Source organism: Mastigoproctus giganteus, chromosome 7 (genome assembly GCF_048544385.1).
Source record: "Mastigoproctus giganteus isolate SK-2022 chromosome 7, ASM4854438v1, whole genome shotgun sequence".
NCBI lineage: Eukaryota > Metazoa > Arthropoda > Arachnida > Uropygi > Thelyphonidae > Mastigoproctus > Mastigoproctus giganteus.
The window spans coordinates 195,167,881-195,185,350 of NC_143581.1; the positions used below are offsets into that span (position 1 = coordinate 195,167,881).

Below are 17,470 nucleotides of genomic sequence, written 5' to 3' on the forward strand. Positions count from 1 at the left end.
CTTACTTTTTCTCGTATTGATGGCTATTTTATATTTTGATTTTTTCTTATTTATTTTCAATTTATAGACTTAATGATGAATTTCACTGTTAAAATGAATTTGAAATGTTATCCTTAGATGAGAAAGATTTTTGTTTAATTGTAACATAACTTTATAAAAATCCAACAAATAAAACTCTGGTTAAAAGAGATGCTGAGTCGTGTTTATTATTTATTTTTAGCATACAGTTATAATACCCATGTTATGCCTTTCACACAAAATATAAATATAAATATGATGTAGTAATCCAGAGCAATGCTAAATTCGCATTGAAATAAGTTATCCTGTATGAGTTCTTTGTCATCATGGCGTTGGAATATTCGGATTGAAATAATGAGGCTCTGAATTCCCAGATTCAGAACACATTCATTAAAGCAATGGCATTACTGTACAAATATTTACAACTAAAATGTTGAAACTTTCCAAAAGTATAACATTCAGGAAAATTCACAGTCTTCAAGAAGAGTTTCCATATCTGGCACACAGACTACTTTATGCTGTAACCGTCCCAACTCATACATATTTCCTGAATTTTCATTCACTTTCACAGATACAACTTTCTGCAAGAATCCCACTGATGTGCCCATCTCCACATCAAGCACTACAGAACCGATTAGAAGACGTGTCTTCCCAGATTTCATTATTTGCAACTTTCCAAGGCATCCTTCCTGTAAATCAGCTAATGTGCATGTGGTTTTAGCATCGGCATTTTCCTATATTATAAATGAAAGAGATAACAGCATATAATGGAACAATTTTAAGATTTTTCTCAAAAAACATATATATATATGAGACTACACAAGAGTAACATATTTCTAACATGGCCTAATTATCATGTGAATTGGAAGAAAAATATTTAAAGTAAAGAATGTACAGATTTTAATAATACTAAAAAAAAAAAAAAAAAAGTAATTTTCAATGTGTTATTTTTTTTCATTTAGATAAAAATTTTTTCTTATTATTATATAAAAGTTTGTAAAAAGAGGCAGCGTTTTCATTTCCCAATGATTTATCATCACAACTTACTAAATTTTGGAGAAAAACAAGTAACAAAGATGCAAGGAATAGCAAGAAGAAATTGAAAATATGCTCTGCACTCCTAATTGGAGGGGGGAGGGGAGAGAAAACATAATAAAAAAAATAAATTTTCTGTTTATACTCCGGAACGACCAAACAAGTCAAGAGAAGTTCGCATGATAGATTGAATACAAGAAACAGCACCGTATTCAGTAGTCACGGGCTTGAACTCCGATCATTCAAGGCATGTGCACTATATCTCTTCCATATGTTTATGTGCATGTACCAAAGATTTCACAACAGGATATATAATGAGGTAAGTACAGTATTGGATGCTAATTTTCTAAGGAAGAGGAAGTACATGATCCTGAAAACTCTTAGTTATCATTTATAATAAGCTGAAGTAACCTGGAAGTGTAATATGACAGAAGTTAATGTTGAATAAATTCCAAGTGATTAACACTTTCAGGGGTCTTAACAAAAACACACAATAGCAAGCTAGGTAAATTATGCAGTACAGTACATTTCAGGCATGTTCAATTTTTATTATTTCTTAAATTGAACTTTTCCTTTTTCATTGATGAAACAAAATAACTAATTAAATAATAATAATATATTAAAGCAAGCAAGTAATAAGGAAGTCACTGCTTTTTTATGAATATATATTTTTTTTTTTTTTTGTATGGTGAAAAGTGTTTGTTTCCTCCTATATTTTAATAACAATTCTTTCAAATTCATTCAAAACTTCATGTTTCAGTTGTGATTAATAAGCAAATAACAATAATTTCTGATTTATGCATTTTTAATATCCAGTGCTTGGGCTACATTAATACTTGCACAGTATATGGAATAGCCTATATACTGTGTGTATGTGTATATATATATATATATATAAAAATAGTGAATTAAAACCAGTAGAGATAACAGAAAAATAAAAATCGTTTCGACAAATCAAATGCACCAAAGCACACAAAGCAGCAGCAGCAAAGGATGCAAATGTAAGTATATGCATATTATAAAAATATGCATTCTTGTAATGCATATTGCATTCTTGTAATGCCAAACAACACGAGGTTGGGAATAGGCATGAGATAAAGGCTCCATTGGAGAAGAGACAATCACCAAGTTGTGATCTGAAGTACCTAAAGGACCTTTCACTTCGACCGTGTACTTAGAAGGGTTGTGTGTGAGAAAAAGATCAAGCACGTTGGCTGTATGATTAGGATTGTTCGGTATTCCTGTAGGTAAATTAACAATCTGTGCAAGGTCATTAGTAATTGCAAAAGCCTCAGCATCTCAACCAGCTGGGTCGGTGTGACTAGAAAATGGAAGACAGCTGGAGTTGTGAACATTAAAATCACCAAGGAAAATTACCTCACTGTTAGGAAAGTTGAACTGGAGAAAGTCAAGTTGCAAAGAGAGGAAGTCAAAGAGCTCCAAGTGATTTGTGGAGTTGGGAGAACGGTAGAGACAACAGATGACTTTGACACAATGAGGTAGAGAGATTTTAAGCCAGCAATCAAAGAGAGGAGATTCCAAATTGCCAAGTCTCTGACAGGGAATATCAGAATGGACATATGCACAAGTACCACCTTTGAGGTGAAAGGAATCATACAGCAAATAATTTGGGCATCTGAGATGGGCAGTAGTTGAATCAACCGATAACTGAAATGCTGTCAGAAAAAATACATGAGGTTTGGCAGACTGCAAGTGGAAATGGACATCATTGAGATTAGAATTGAGACCACGTATATTTGTGAAATGAATTAGGAAGTGCTTGGGAGGTTTAGATCTTTTTGCAGATAAGCTTGCTCTATTAGTTTGACAATTCATGGTGTATTCAATAGTAAGAAAAATTGGGTGGGACATGCTGTATGAAGTAATGAAATTTTTGGATATGGCGTAGACACGGTAAGAATATACCCAGATCCTTGACATAATGTGGCCTCGACAATGCTCCCCACATACACACTACTCGGACTCCCTCCAGTCACTATCTGGCAGAGTAAAGGTAGCAAGATTATACACTAGCTGATCCGGAAGCCTCCTAGAGAGTTACCAATATGTTCGGTCTGGTGTACTAACTATCGACCGGCCTGTGAACACCGTTTTAGAGCTGTACCCTCGAAATGTAAGGAATATTGGATCTTGCCACGATGTTCATCATAACCTCAAAAGTCATCAATCATACTGTATGATGGAAGAGATAGGGAAGGGCTGACCGGAACTTAGCTCTAGAGACTAAACATGGGCTCCACCACTTCAAGCCTGCAATAAGCAAAATGGTGGTATTGCACAGGTTGATGATAGTCATATACCACCTAGTACTGCCTGGTAACATAGAGGTGCAGCATTCCTCCATATGGTGTGGGTGCCACACCTCGATCCCTGCTTATGTTGGTTCACACCTGGGTGGTTACCCACCATGTACTTATGCATGGAGGTTATACCCAGAATTACTAACAGTCCCACCATCGTGAAGGTGCAAGCAGAGGATTTGGCTGTCACAGACCGTCTGGACTTCGCCGAAACTGGGTCCACTTAACTTGAGTGTCCCTCGAATATCAGTTCCATCAGCGTTTTAGACTCCCAGGTAGCAAGTACAGCTTGTCTGGCATATCTGAGTGAATGTCTGTGACCAACCTCAAGGACCAAGGACTAATCTTGTTGCCCTTCTCTGTACTTGTTCCAACAGCTTTACATCCTTCTTAAAATGAGGCCTGCATCTCAGGCCACATCTTGAGTACACAGTACTCAAGGTGTGGCTTGACCATTGCATTATACAAGGGGATAATCACCTCCTTATCCCTGCTAGAAAAATTCCTGTATATCATTGACCAGACACTTGTCAATGATATACAGCATATCGTTGACAAGTGTTCATAATTGTGCAGGCAGATATACAGATCTGCCTGCACAATTACCCCCAGGTCCTTTTCGTTCTCTACCACTGTCAGTGTAGTACCAGAGTTGATATGTCACTCTGGGGTTACTTCTTCCCATATGTAGTACTTTACATTTGTCAATGTTAAACTTCATTTGCCACCTCACGCTCATCTTCTCAACTTTTTTAGATCCTGTTGCAGCAGCATACTGTCATTAGTGTCCTTAACAACCCTGCCAACCTTTAATACCAAGGGTTGTTAAGTTGTTGAACACTGAACCCCCGAGTCCCTCAGGGTTCAGTTTTCCCTGTACCGTTTCTTATTATACTTATCAGAGTCATTAGGCCTATAACACACTCCTGCTCTCAATTTTGATCTCCCAATGCTTATGTCACACCAAACTGACTCGTCACTGCACTGTCCAGCAATGTCGACTGGCCTCACCTCCTTAGATTTTGTGTTTCTTAAAACACAAAATACCTGTTCCCTTTCTATCCTTCCTGTACACATTGTACTCCCCAAATTCCAGTTCTGCATTCCTTATATCTGTGTGACACCACGTTTCTGATATCCCAACAATATCTGCCTTTGATGTTTTGAGCAATACCTCAAATTTATTTACCAAACTCCTAGCATTGGTGTACATGCAAGTATACATGCACCTTTTCCTATTCTTAACTACCCTAACACAACCTATATGTTTACTTGTACCACAATGACACCCAGCAGTCTCTGAAATACCCTGCATCTTGTTTTCCAGGCTGCTGCTCATTCCAATAGAAGCAGTGCAAGAATCATTTTCACCTCTGCCAGTAGCTACTGTTAATCTATTAGTCCTTGTATCCCACCAAGCTGGCAGTTTTCCGATCCACCTAACACTGTCTCGATAGCATCAGCAAATATTCTTGCACCCTTTCTATTTAAGTGTATCCCATCCCTGTAGAAGCAGTCTCTCCTGTTAACAAGCATAGGCTGCGAAAAAATTCTACCCCATGAGCCTTGCCCAATCTCTCCAGGGCCAATTTGATCGACAAGGCTCTCATCATATACTCCCTCCTATCGTGTCTGGGCAGAATTGCAGACACTTTCAAATTCAACACTAATTCACGAATTTTTTTCAACAGTGACCTGTACTTGTTAAGTAATTCTGCCAGTCCCCTGCACAATATCATTAGTGCCAACGTGTACAACAATATCACTTTTTGTGCCCTTAAAAGATGATAACCTCTCTACAATGTCATCAACCTTTGCCCCTGGCAGACATACCCTGGTCCTGTCCCACCTATCAATATTATTGCTTTGTATAGCTGTCACTGTCATTACTCTGTGAAAGAAAATACCACATCTCTACTCCTCTCAATTTGACTGTTTTACAACAGGGTATTAACCCTTTTCTAATTCTTGATTTTAATAATATTTTCTTTGTTTTTAATGGCTTGTATGGATTTCCAGAAATGCTGACAGTTTCATTTATACTGATGACTTTCTTGAAGTAGTAGTGGACAGTCAAATTAAAGTATTTTATATTGCTTGATTTTAATGTTTTCTTTCTGTTCGCTTCCACCTTTTTATGTACACATTTCTGTTTTGCAACAATAAACAATATCAGTTGCATGCGTTGGCTATTGTTATCAATTAAGCCATGTCCTTAAGTGATCACGATAAGTGGTGTCCACTATATATATGTATGAATATTTGGTAATCCAGCTTTCAACGTTGATGTAATGCTGCCAATTAAAACTGAATTTTAATTTGTGCACTGCTATTCATAGAATTACATAATAGTACTTTGAGATACTAGAGGCAGCAGTTCAGCCATTTTTTGCTGTGCATATTCTCTATCCTTTAAGGTCAAGAAAGATAATTCATAGCATAATTTTATTTTGTGCCCATCATTGCGATTTCTCCAAGAAAGACCTTATAATGACTTTAATGCTGTAGCATAGCATCAAGCACAGCTGACTAGATGTACCTGGCAGTGTTTTTGTAATTATGCTCATTATACTATAATTACTTCAATCTACTTTCAGTAAATGTCAAAATGACCCTTTTCTTTCATCAACTGTTTTTAAGCATGAAAAAGATGAAATGAATAAAAAAATGTTTAAAAATCACCGAAATGACTGCTTCAATAAACAGGCTGATTTTCCTTTGTATTCATAACTGGGAGTGGAATTTAACGAATGTCCATTTATATTCTGGATGACCAAGAACAAAAGAGCTTACAACCTCATTGTAAATTACAATGGTGCAGCAGCTAACAATTGACTCGGCACTTTTTGTGGCAGCATATGGGCTCAGGATCACAGCTAGCCCAATCCAAACTAACATCACGGAATAAGTGCAAGTTAAATTACAATAAGCGTGTTTTTAAAACCTTTTAAAATTTTGTTTGTGCATTAAATTCTTTGCCCAGTTCTGCATACAAAGAAAAGCCAGCCTGCTTCTTGAAGCACTGTAGTTATGATGATTTTTATAAGCATTTTTATTTCACCTTTTTCATCCTTAAAAATGGCTAATGAAAGAAAAGATCATGCTGACACTTATTGAAAGTATATGTTGAAGTAATTATGATGTAATGAGTATTACATCCACCTGGTACAACCACTTGGTTGTGCTTAATGCTGTACCACAGCATTACTAGTGCTATATTACTAGTGCTGCATAAGCTTGCTTTCTTGCATCAAATGCCTCTACTAATGCTAATGCTAATGCTATTTTGAAAAAATAATAAAATAACGGCAATCAGATTTTCATAACATGATAATAACATGAGCAGCAATTTGTTAGTAATATAAGTGCAGAGGTCAAAATCTGCCTATATAACTAAAAAATACCTTGTGCTTCTCAATTCTCAAAATTTTGAAATTATTATAAAAACACTATGCTTAAGCACAAAGTGAGACACCGCTAAAGAACCCCAACCTTCAAAGCTGGGAGGTTATTTACATATGTTCTTTTAAAACTTACAGAATATTCTTTTAAAATCAGAAATGTACCTTTGGCTTTGAAGTACTGGCCTCTTCGTTTGTCTCTTGAACTTCTGGAATTCCAGGCAAGCAGTCAGGAAATTGAAATAGTATCAATGTCCCATCTTAAAAAAGAAAAACAACTCAGATAAATGTGTGAAATAGAAACAATTAAACAGTAGAGTGCCATCAACTACTGTAATTAAAATAACAGTTTACTGAATGAGATGGTAATGAAATGGAATAACAGACTATTATATTCATATAATTTGATTTATGTTGCTTTTAACATAACTACAAACTTAGGGATTTTAAGAAGTGGGAGGATTTTTCGTGCTTTTACTCTCAGGAACGAATATTATTTCATTATGTTATATCTGATTTGTGCTTCTGTTTTCATTCCTTTTAAAAACTGTTCGCTGGTGAATGGAAGGAGGTTCATCAGAAATGTTTAATGGTGTTTGATTAGACATTTAAATTTTACAGGTACATATTCTGTTTTTTACAATTAAATATTCTGTAGGCATGCCAAGTATTTCAACAATCATTTTTTCACGTTGGCTGCCAACAAACTCTACAGATTATTTTATCCTTCATTTGTACCACAGCAATTTTATGAATTCTGATCACAGGAACAACTAATTTGCTATTCTTTATTTTCAAATATACAGTATTTCAATCACTGCACTGATTTTTACTGCTGTATTCTGATTGTACATATAGAAGATTCTCCAAAACTGAAATTTAATGCAAAAGATCTGTATGAGTCTATCTTGTATAGTTGAAGAACATAAAATCTTTGTTAAAGTTTACTACTGTCCATAACAGCCATTAGGATTCAGTATTCATTTAATTTTTTTAAAATAAACTTTAATCGTGTCCTTAAGAAATGCACTATACCACTTTATACACCACAATATATATATATATATATAATGTAATGTAAAAGTTAGGCAAAAGTAATAAAAATAAATAAATATGGATATGTAGCTATCATTAGAGGCAGCGAATGCACATCTTGCACAGTGAATGCATATTTTGCGTTTCGGTTCGCTCTGCATTTTTGCCATACTACTGGCTGATGTTTTTTATTTTAAATATCATATTTATTTTAATTATCAGATATATATATATATATACAGGTCTGCCTTGATTAATTCGTCCCGCGAGCGCATCGCGCAAAACGGAAACGCGTTAATCGAATATCATAACCAATATGAAAAATTATAATTGGTCCTTGACCTTCTGGAATGTCCATAAAGAATTTTAAAAATATCTTTTAAATAACTTTTTAACTGTATATAATGTAAAAGATAATGAAAATAATTATGGAATTAAATGTTTATTGCATAAAACAGCGGTTCTTAAACTGTGCGCCGTGGAATATTTTAAATTTTCAAGGGAAATACAGCGATACTCGACATCTGTTAGACACCGCATGAACTACTAGCTCGAGGTAGTTCACAGTTTCAGCATTTCTTATTATGTTGTTTGGACCTAACTATTAAACGAAACTGTTAGGTATTTCTTTTGGTCTGGGTGCGCCTTGAAAAAATTACTGAGACATTAAAGGCGCCATGAACCGAGAAACTTTGGGAACCTCTGACATAAAATACACAATGAAGAAATTACTGTTGCGGAAATATTTGAACAGTATTGACTTTTTCTTTTCATCAATCAATTTGCGATAGCCAACAACAATCTTCTCTGGGCCCTGGCAAAATAAATATCGCAGAGAACATCAAACCTTTTGTTTGAGGTTCTATGCGATATGAAAGATTTCATCTAATTCTTTTACCGTTATCTCCTTCGCGGTAACATTTTCATCTGGCTCATTTAAAAATTTGAATTTTTAAATGCAAGTCTGCATTGACTTTATTAGCAGGAGACAAACACGTCTTCTTCCGATGGTTGATGGAACGCACTGAGGCGGGCAGCAGGCATACGTTTGTTTATTAACCGTTTATTAACCGATTCAAATCTTTTTCAACTATTGCATAAAAAAAAAAAGATCGCGTTAACTGGAAATTTGCATCGTGTAAAGTGAAAATTGGTATCATTTTTCAAATAGCGTTAACTGAATATCGCGTTAATCGAACTGGCATTATGCGAGGTTTAGCTGTGTGTATATATATATAAAAAATATATATATATATATATATATATATTTTTTTTTTTTTTTTTAATTTTTTTTTTTAAATAAATAAGACCCATATTACAAATCCTACACAAGGTTCACATGCACAATGAGTAGGAACAAGGAATACAAATTTTCCCTTCTCAAATTGCCGATGTCATATCATAAAGTCACCTTCAATCACCACATCACAGGCTATTCCAATCACTGATTCGATAAAAAAAAAAAGAATAAGTTAGATAATGTAAATATTGCATTAAATTTCAGGTATGTTCCATCATCAAATAATGCACCTTGGAGATTATTCTAAGTCCTGTAATTGCAAAGTGATCAGAACTGTTATTCCAAATTTATATTAATGTTTTTCTGTGAGGGAGCTTTGGAAGAAAAAAATTAACTTAAAACCTTCCCATAGAACAAATAGACACTGAAAATTAGGTGCCAATTGAGCAAAGCCTGAACATACAGGCAACTCAAGATATTTATGAGTTTCCTTTAAAAATATGATGCTGGATTTTTATCTCTTGATTTTATTGAATTTGGAATATCAAAAAAATCTTTCTTAAATAGATCAAAGTTTTAATGAAAATCCTTACATTGGAAGACAAGTTGTTACATGCAAATAGGTGTGGTAAAAACAATGTATGCTTTGTTTTTTGTGAAAGTGCCTAAAAACATCTGTGAAAGAATTCCCAGATTCTGGAGTAGTCAATTTACATAGACTTTGGTTGCTGCAATTTTTGGGGATGGAAATGGAAATAGTATCACAGGACACAAAGTAGGGGGAAGAAATAAAATTGTTTTGACAAACACAATTGGCTTAAAAGAATGATGAAGATGTATAAAATATATCAGTACACTCCCCGGCTTATGTATTACTTGATTTACAGAAATTCGACTTTACGTATATTTTTGCAGGCCGGTGCAAACTTAAAAAAATCGTGGAAATGTATTTTGTATCCCGTAGGAATAAATGGAGGTATCATGAAAATATCATAATGTGAGCCCAGTAACACGTTGTTTTTTTTTTTTTTTTTTTTTTTGGTAATTCGTTCCAAGACCTCGGAAGTTGAAATTTTTACTATATAACTAAGCTATTTATCTTTCTAAAAGGTCTTCCTCTCAAGCTTGGAAACTCTAGCACATCGACGAAGGTAGTCCACCTCTAATGTCCTAAGCTTCTTTGTCACCCTCTTTCAGTGTCCACACCTCACATCCATAACAAAGTATCGATTCCACTAATGACTGTCCAATATGTTTTTTTTTTGTTCTAAGGGAGATATTGTTGTCCCACCATATAGTATTGAGGGCACTAAGAATCTTCCTACTTTGATGAATAATAAATTTACAATATGTCACATTACAGACAAATAGTGTCTGACAGGAATACGTCCTCTTTATACTGATTATTTCAATGGGAATTTGTTTCAATATAAGTAATTTTAATTCAAGCCATGCTTTCTAAGAACATCCATTATAAATCTAGGCAGGGCCGGCGGAAGCGGGCCTGCATTGCAGGCACCCGCCTGCAATGCACTACAAGGTGGGCGCCCTTTCGAACTGTTAGTATGAAGTTTCATTCTTTCTTTAAATTTTTGTAAACAGATTAAGTGATAATAATTAGGTAAGTCAATATAATTGCTGCAAATTTACATATTCTGCATAAAAATAAATAAATTAATTGCATTTGTTTGGGGATGCCCATTGCAGCTTTGCAGGCGGGCGACTTCCACCCTAGTGCAGGTACTGAATCTAGATTATATACAGCTTGCTTGCACAAAGGGGCTGCAATCTAATTTTTAAGTATGAAGAATTGTAATACAGACAAAATCTTTTTATGATTTATAAGAGATACTTTTCTTATTTTCCCCCACTTTATCAAGCAGTGTATCATTGCTATTAAACTGTGCCAGCCTTTATTTATTTAATAAAAAAAGGCTGGCACAGTTTAATAGCAATGATACACTGCTTGATAAAGTGGGGGGGGGGAGAAGCAAAAGCATAACTTTATTTTAAATGTAAAATAAACAGTTCAGAATGAACAAAAGAGTAAATTATAAAAGGATACTTCCTATTGGTAAAGTAGTGGGAGGATTTGCTGTAAATGTTCATGAGTATTTAGTGGCTTGAGACAGCCTTCAGCATGACTTTCTATTGCTCAGTTTCAATGAACTTATTTCAGCTCTGTAGCAAAAGTAATGAGTCTGCATATAAAACTTCATTTTGTTTTCATATTGTACACTTACACCATCATTGGAAAATGAGGTCTATTTTAGAACACACTGCTTTATCCTTACCACAGATTGGATGCAGTTAAGTTCACTTTACTGTGGCATCATGCTTTAAACTTTCAGAGTTGTAAAAGTGGGTTGCTACGATACCATATTACTTCATAAATTTGATGAAGTCAAATATATTATTCATATTCATTTCTGCTCTCCTAAAATAAGAATATAAAAATGTTATATGGGACTTTGAAAAGTTAAAATGTGCATCTTGAACTGAAGTACTGTATTGCATTTGTAATTTTCTGTGCCAATACAGGACAGCTTTTCATGCTAATCTGATCGAAGTATGAGCAAAATGTACCAATAATGGCAGACAAATAATTAATTTCATGGCTTAATTAGTATTTTTCCTAAAGTGCACAACACATAGAGAATACAACTGACATTCTTTACTCCAATATAAATATGCTCATAGTAAGAAATTACAATCAACACTCAAGATAGGGTTAAGGCTTTAGCTAACCATGCTTGTTATTTAATGTGAAAAATGGATTTATGAGAGATTAAATCAAATTCTGTAAACAAAAGCATTATGGTGATAAAAGATAAAATTTTTATCGTGGGGATGTAAAATTTTTCTATATTGAGAAAATTGTTCATTAACAATCTTTACTCTTCAACAAACGATTTTTTTTATGAATTTTATAATCAAAAATTTGGTATTGGTATTTTTTATTGCTGAATTTTTTCTGGAAGCATAAAAAATATAACCACCTCTTGACCAACAACCTAATGCACATGTGTGCATTAGGTTGTTCAAAGTTTGTACTGAGGCAAAAAATGCCACAAGTCATCTGTAAATTGTTTCTACTGTATGTTTAGTCTGCATGTTTTGTAGGATAAGAAACCAGAATTTCCAAGAGGAAATGGAAAGAGTGATTTATTTACATGAATACATTACTACCAAGCTGCCAATGTCAGTCATGTAACATAAATGAAAGTGCAGCTGCAGCTTTCATTTTCAGTAAAAATGGCTGAAAATAAGTAACATGTGAAAATCATAGGATATGCAGCTATAGGTTTAAACATTAGCTAAATTCGATTTTCATGGCTTATAAAGAAAATCAATTTTTCACAAATTTTTTTTTTGTAAAACTGTAAACCTTATTCAATTCAGAAATAATAAAGAATGATAAATTAATAACAATTGCAATAAGCATGAATGAACTATTTAACAATACCTTGGCTTCTTGTAAAAAGTTCTTTAGTAGCTATTTCTTTGTCTGGCTTATCTGCTGCTTCTGATGTTGTTTCAGCTGTCTGCTGTTCTTTTGATTTTATTTTTTTGTTTTCCTCCTCCTCCACATCTATTGAGATATCTTCAATTTCTTTTTTAACTTAAAACAGCAAATTAAAATTAAGAAAATCATAAGCCATGCATACAAAAATACATTTAAAATAATGTTAGTTCAAGCATTCCAAATTAAAATTGTGTATTTGCTCCTCCAAAATTTACTTTTAAATTATCTTATATTTATTCCAAATATGTGCTTCTGTTGATATTTACAGTCGTAAATATCAATAAAGCCCTCCTGAGCACTTGCTTAGGTTTTAAATACAAAATTAAGAAATGGAGTGCAAAATGGAGTGTAAAACTTTTTTTACTACCAAAATCAGTTTTGTTGTTAAGTTGTGATTGTACAAGCATTTAATTTATAATCTGACATTTTCAATTAATAGTAATCGATACACATTCGTCAAAGTATAGCATAGTGTAATGTAATGTTTTGCGATACTATTTTTTTTTCTCTATAGTTATTCATTTACTCAAGTTCCCAGTTAGTAGATTAAGTAAACTAAATGCTGACAATCTTTACTCTTTCTCATACAACCTATATAAAGAGTCAAAAAATAAAACTCAAAAAAGATGGTTCAGAATATTTTCAGAAATTTGCATTCAACCAGAAAAAAATTAATTGTTGATATATTCATTTGGTGTGGAAGTGACGGCTGAATAAATTTAATCCTTTGATGGGAACACTTCAGGATAAAGTATGACAGCTGTTTCTTCTAAAACAAAATCTATACCGGTGACATCAATGCCAATTTATAAATTTCTCAATTATTATATTTTCAATTCATCAGCATCAAAACTGTTTTGCTATTGAAGTCTGGCCATAAATAATTAAAAACCAACAAATTCTTAAGCCTATTCATGCATATTAATTATCTTGTGTCAAAAAACAAGAATTTAAAATTAGCAGCATCTCTCCATTCCAATTACTAAAGTTGGGATATGCATGGATCATGTCTGCTCCATGCATCTCCCACTTGCTTCTGATATTGTTTACGTTTCTCAGTAGACCATTCACTGCAGTGTGTGCATTATTCAATTTTTCACTTACCAGCAGTAAAGATAACACCCAAATGTGAGTATTTTTTAACATGTGGAAAAAACTGTCTAAAGTATGGCAGAGAGGGGGTTATTTTAAAGAGAAAAATATAAACTTAAAATTAAATTAAAAATTAATTTAATTTTTATTAAAAATATAAACTTTTAATATAAAAATGGATTATTCACAATTGTATTCATAATAGATTGAAAATTAAGGCTGATATGAAAAATTAAACAATTTAAAATTTTTTTCTTACTGATTTAAAGTTATAAAATGGCATACCTTATCCCAAGATACATTTTTCAGTTAGAAGGATATTTACATACCCATCCTCTGATGGGCATGCAAACTTCCCAGTTAAAGAAGGCTTGGACAAATCATTAGAAGGGAGGAGCAAAGTTTTACTTCCTTACATCATTTTGCCAATCTATTATAGATTATCAAAATCATTTTTGAATATATGTCTGTCTATGGCAGAGTTTAGTTCATGCTCAAGTAGTGCTATGCCTTAAACTCATATATCATTTGAAAGATCCTGACAAGTTACTGAGTTTATGATATTACAGTAAAACCCTCAACAACAAATCCAGCATTCAAAACTCCAGAATTAACAAAATCTGGCACTTTTTGAGTATTTCTTTGAGGGTAGAAGAACAGAGGCTGACAACTTAAAAAAAAAAAAAAAGTTGCAAAAAAAGTATAACATATTTATGCATTATGTTCCTTTAATAATTTCCAAACACCAATTTTTTTTCTCTGTTACATATTTCTAGGAAATATGTAACACTAGTACATCATTGTTACTATGTATTTACAACACAAAATCATTTCATTTTGCAAAACATTCAAAATTTAAGGCGATTCTTTTTAACTCTTATTATAATATACTAAAATGAAACTAAATGCTACTAGGCATAATATTTTAAGAGTTTAAGATTATCTAGATAATATCAGTGTAGATACACCATAGACAACTCTTTAAAGAAAAACTACAATAGTAGTGTAAAGGGCATCATATGGTGTAGATACACCATAAACAACTCTTAAAGAAAAAACTACAATAGTAATGTAAAGGGCATCATTTCATCATATTGTACTCATCCTTCACGAGTGAAGGATAAGCACAATATGAGCACAACGAGTGAAGATTATGCCTAATAGCATTTAGTTTCATTTTAATATTATCACGTACACCTGGCATCTCTCATAATGAGTGATTAACTTCAAAACTAGGTTGTCGTGTTTGCAATACCAGGGTACCTGCCCACCCACCGAAGAAAGCCAACAAGCCTTGAAATGGTGCTGTCTGGGTGATGGTGCCTACCGAGAACAGGTAACAATAGTCTTCTCTATTAGTGAAGCGTTACTTATTCGAGGTAGTGCAATACAAGGTAACTCGTGAAGGATGAGCACAATATGAGATACAGATGAAATGATGCCCTTTACACTACTATCGTAGTTTTTTCTTTAAGAGTCGTCTATGGTGCATCTACACCAATATTATATAGATTAAAATATACTGGACAATCCCAGTACTCATACCAAAGATAAAAATCTAACCCACAACTCTTAGGCAAGCATGATATCCACCAGGTCAATCCATTAGTATGGGTTCATATTTTGGCTTAATGCTGGTAGCTATCACTCAGATTAGGGATCAGAGTTACTGTATTAGCTACTAAAAATATTAAAATGTGATTTGCAACAACATTTTTAGATTACATAGTTAGAAAAAAGCATACTTATTTTGTTGTGCAAAGCTCTACCCAAATTAACATTGGTAAAATTAAATTTTTGTCATTGATCATGTGACTGCATTCTGTCATTTTTATAATGGCTCACCTGAGCAATTACAAAAATGACATCTGAATACTCAGGCAACATCCATAATTTTCAAAATTTTGGCATAGGTTAGTTATATCCTGAGGATGTTATTGTTGTTATTTGGTTTTTTTTTAGGAGCATTAGCAACTAAGGCCATATTGCTCCGGGATATGCGGTGGTCATTCCCTGACCTTTCTGCATCCTCCGTATTTGGTGGTAACGGGCTCGAACCCCGGTCTAATCAAGAAGCGTGTGCTACGCACTGCTGCTCCTTCCCTCCTGAGGATGTAGGATTTATGAGGTTCTACCATAATATGAATTAATTACTTTTAAATCATGAATTTATGTAGTTGAATAACTGTATAAGACAAATTAGAATATTGTATCCAGGTCTGGGGGCCACATATAAAGAAAGATATAAAACTTCTATAGAAGGTGCAAAGAAGGGCAATTAGTTTGGTGAAGAGTGCTAAACATTATCTCTATGAAGAACAGCTTAAATGATGTTGTCTTCGGGGCTTAAGCAACATTAGCAACTAGACACTTTTGGGGCAGAGGATTTGCATAATGAATGAGGGAAGAATGACTTCATTGCTGAGTGAGATGAAACAAAGGGCACAGCTATAAAAGATTAAGGAAAACAATAAATGAGACCTGATGAAGTTTACCTTTGGATAGCTTGTAGAACGTTGGAATAAGTTTCCTACCAGAATTAGTAAAATTCAAGGAAGAATTGGATAAGCACTCTTTGATGGGAATAATACAAGAGTTCTAGGCCACCTCCCCTAGCAGATGCAGAATAATTTCACTTCCTTGCACCATTATGCCATTTTAATACTAACTGTTTTTGCTACCAAGCCGGGTAATATAGCCATTACTTTTTTGTAGTGTGGCAGTAGATTTCAAAATGCAAATTATAAGCAGTTCAGCAGAAACAACAGTGTTACATGCAACATGGGTAACTGAATTTTGCAGGGTGCAGTTATTTTTTGTTATATCTGATCGAATCCACTTGTGGATGTTGAACTTATTTCTTGATTCTTTTTGGGGAAAAATTAATAAAAAGTGATATAAAGGAGAAATTTATCATTAGGAATATACTCGACACTAAAATGTAAGTTTAATTTTTGGTAAAAATGTGTACACAATACAGCAGACTCTTGATTTACCGGGATCAGATTAACTGGGACACTTAGTGACTACAGTGGTCTCAGACAGTTTTTAAATTCTGTACAGTGGGACCAACTAATGATGTTACCAACAGCAAATTCTAAGTGGGAAGCATTCAAGGAATTAATAGTGGAAGCTACTAACCATTTCATACCTATTAAGAAATATTGTTCAAGGTTTAGGCCTAAATGGTTGTAAAATGAACTAATGAGACTCGTGGCAGAGAAGAAAAATGCATGGGATGCATATAAATTATCAGGCGACACAGAAGCCTATGATATATATAAGCTAGTCTGTAATCAAGTCACAAAGGAGGTTAGGCAGGCAAAGGCAGATTACGAGAAATGTTCGAGAGGCAACCAGAGAAAGTAATACTCTTGATCTGGTTATCAGCAGTGATCATTCGTGTATTAAGAATTTGCAGATAAAGGAACCACTAGGTGGCAGTGATCACAGTGTGCTGAAGTGGGATTTACTCAAAGAGGTAACTACCATCAGGGGTAAAGGAAAGGGTTTTTGCTTCCGTAAAGGGGAGTACAGTGGTCTCAGACAGTTTTTAAATTCTGTACAGTGGGATCGACTGACGATGTTACAAACAGTAAATTCTAAGTGGGAAGCATTCAAGGAATTAATCGTGGAAGCTACTAGACTTTTCATACTGATGAAGAAATATTGTTCAAGGTTTAGGCCTAAATGGTTATCAAATGAACTAATGAGACTCGTGACAGAGAAGAAAAATGCATGGGATGCATATAAATTATCAGGCGACGCAGAAGCCTGTAGCAGATATAAGCTAGTCTGTAAT

General features: G+C 33.9%; 1 protein-coding gene across 1 annotated transcript in view; it reads right to left on the reverse strand.

The window, feature by feature from the left end:
* Nucleotides 1-217: 217 nt before the first annotated feature.
* Polr3D (RNA polymerase III subunit C53) overlaps nt 218-17,470 on the reverse strand; it is a 65,791-nt gene continuing 48,538 nt past the window's right edge. Inside the window, exons 6-8 of the mRNA XM_090377328.1 lie at nt 12,517-12,672; nt 6,941-7,035; nt 218-752 (exon numbers count right to left, since the gene is read on the reverse strand). Coding sequence (XP_090233454.1) covers nt 477-752; nt 6,941-7,035; nt 12,517-12,672 — 527 coding nt within the window. The 3' untranslated portion in view covers nt 218-476. The remainder of the gene's footprint in view (nt 753-6,940; nt 7,036-12,516; nt 12,673-17,470) is intronic.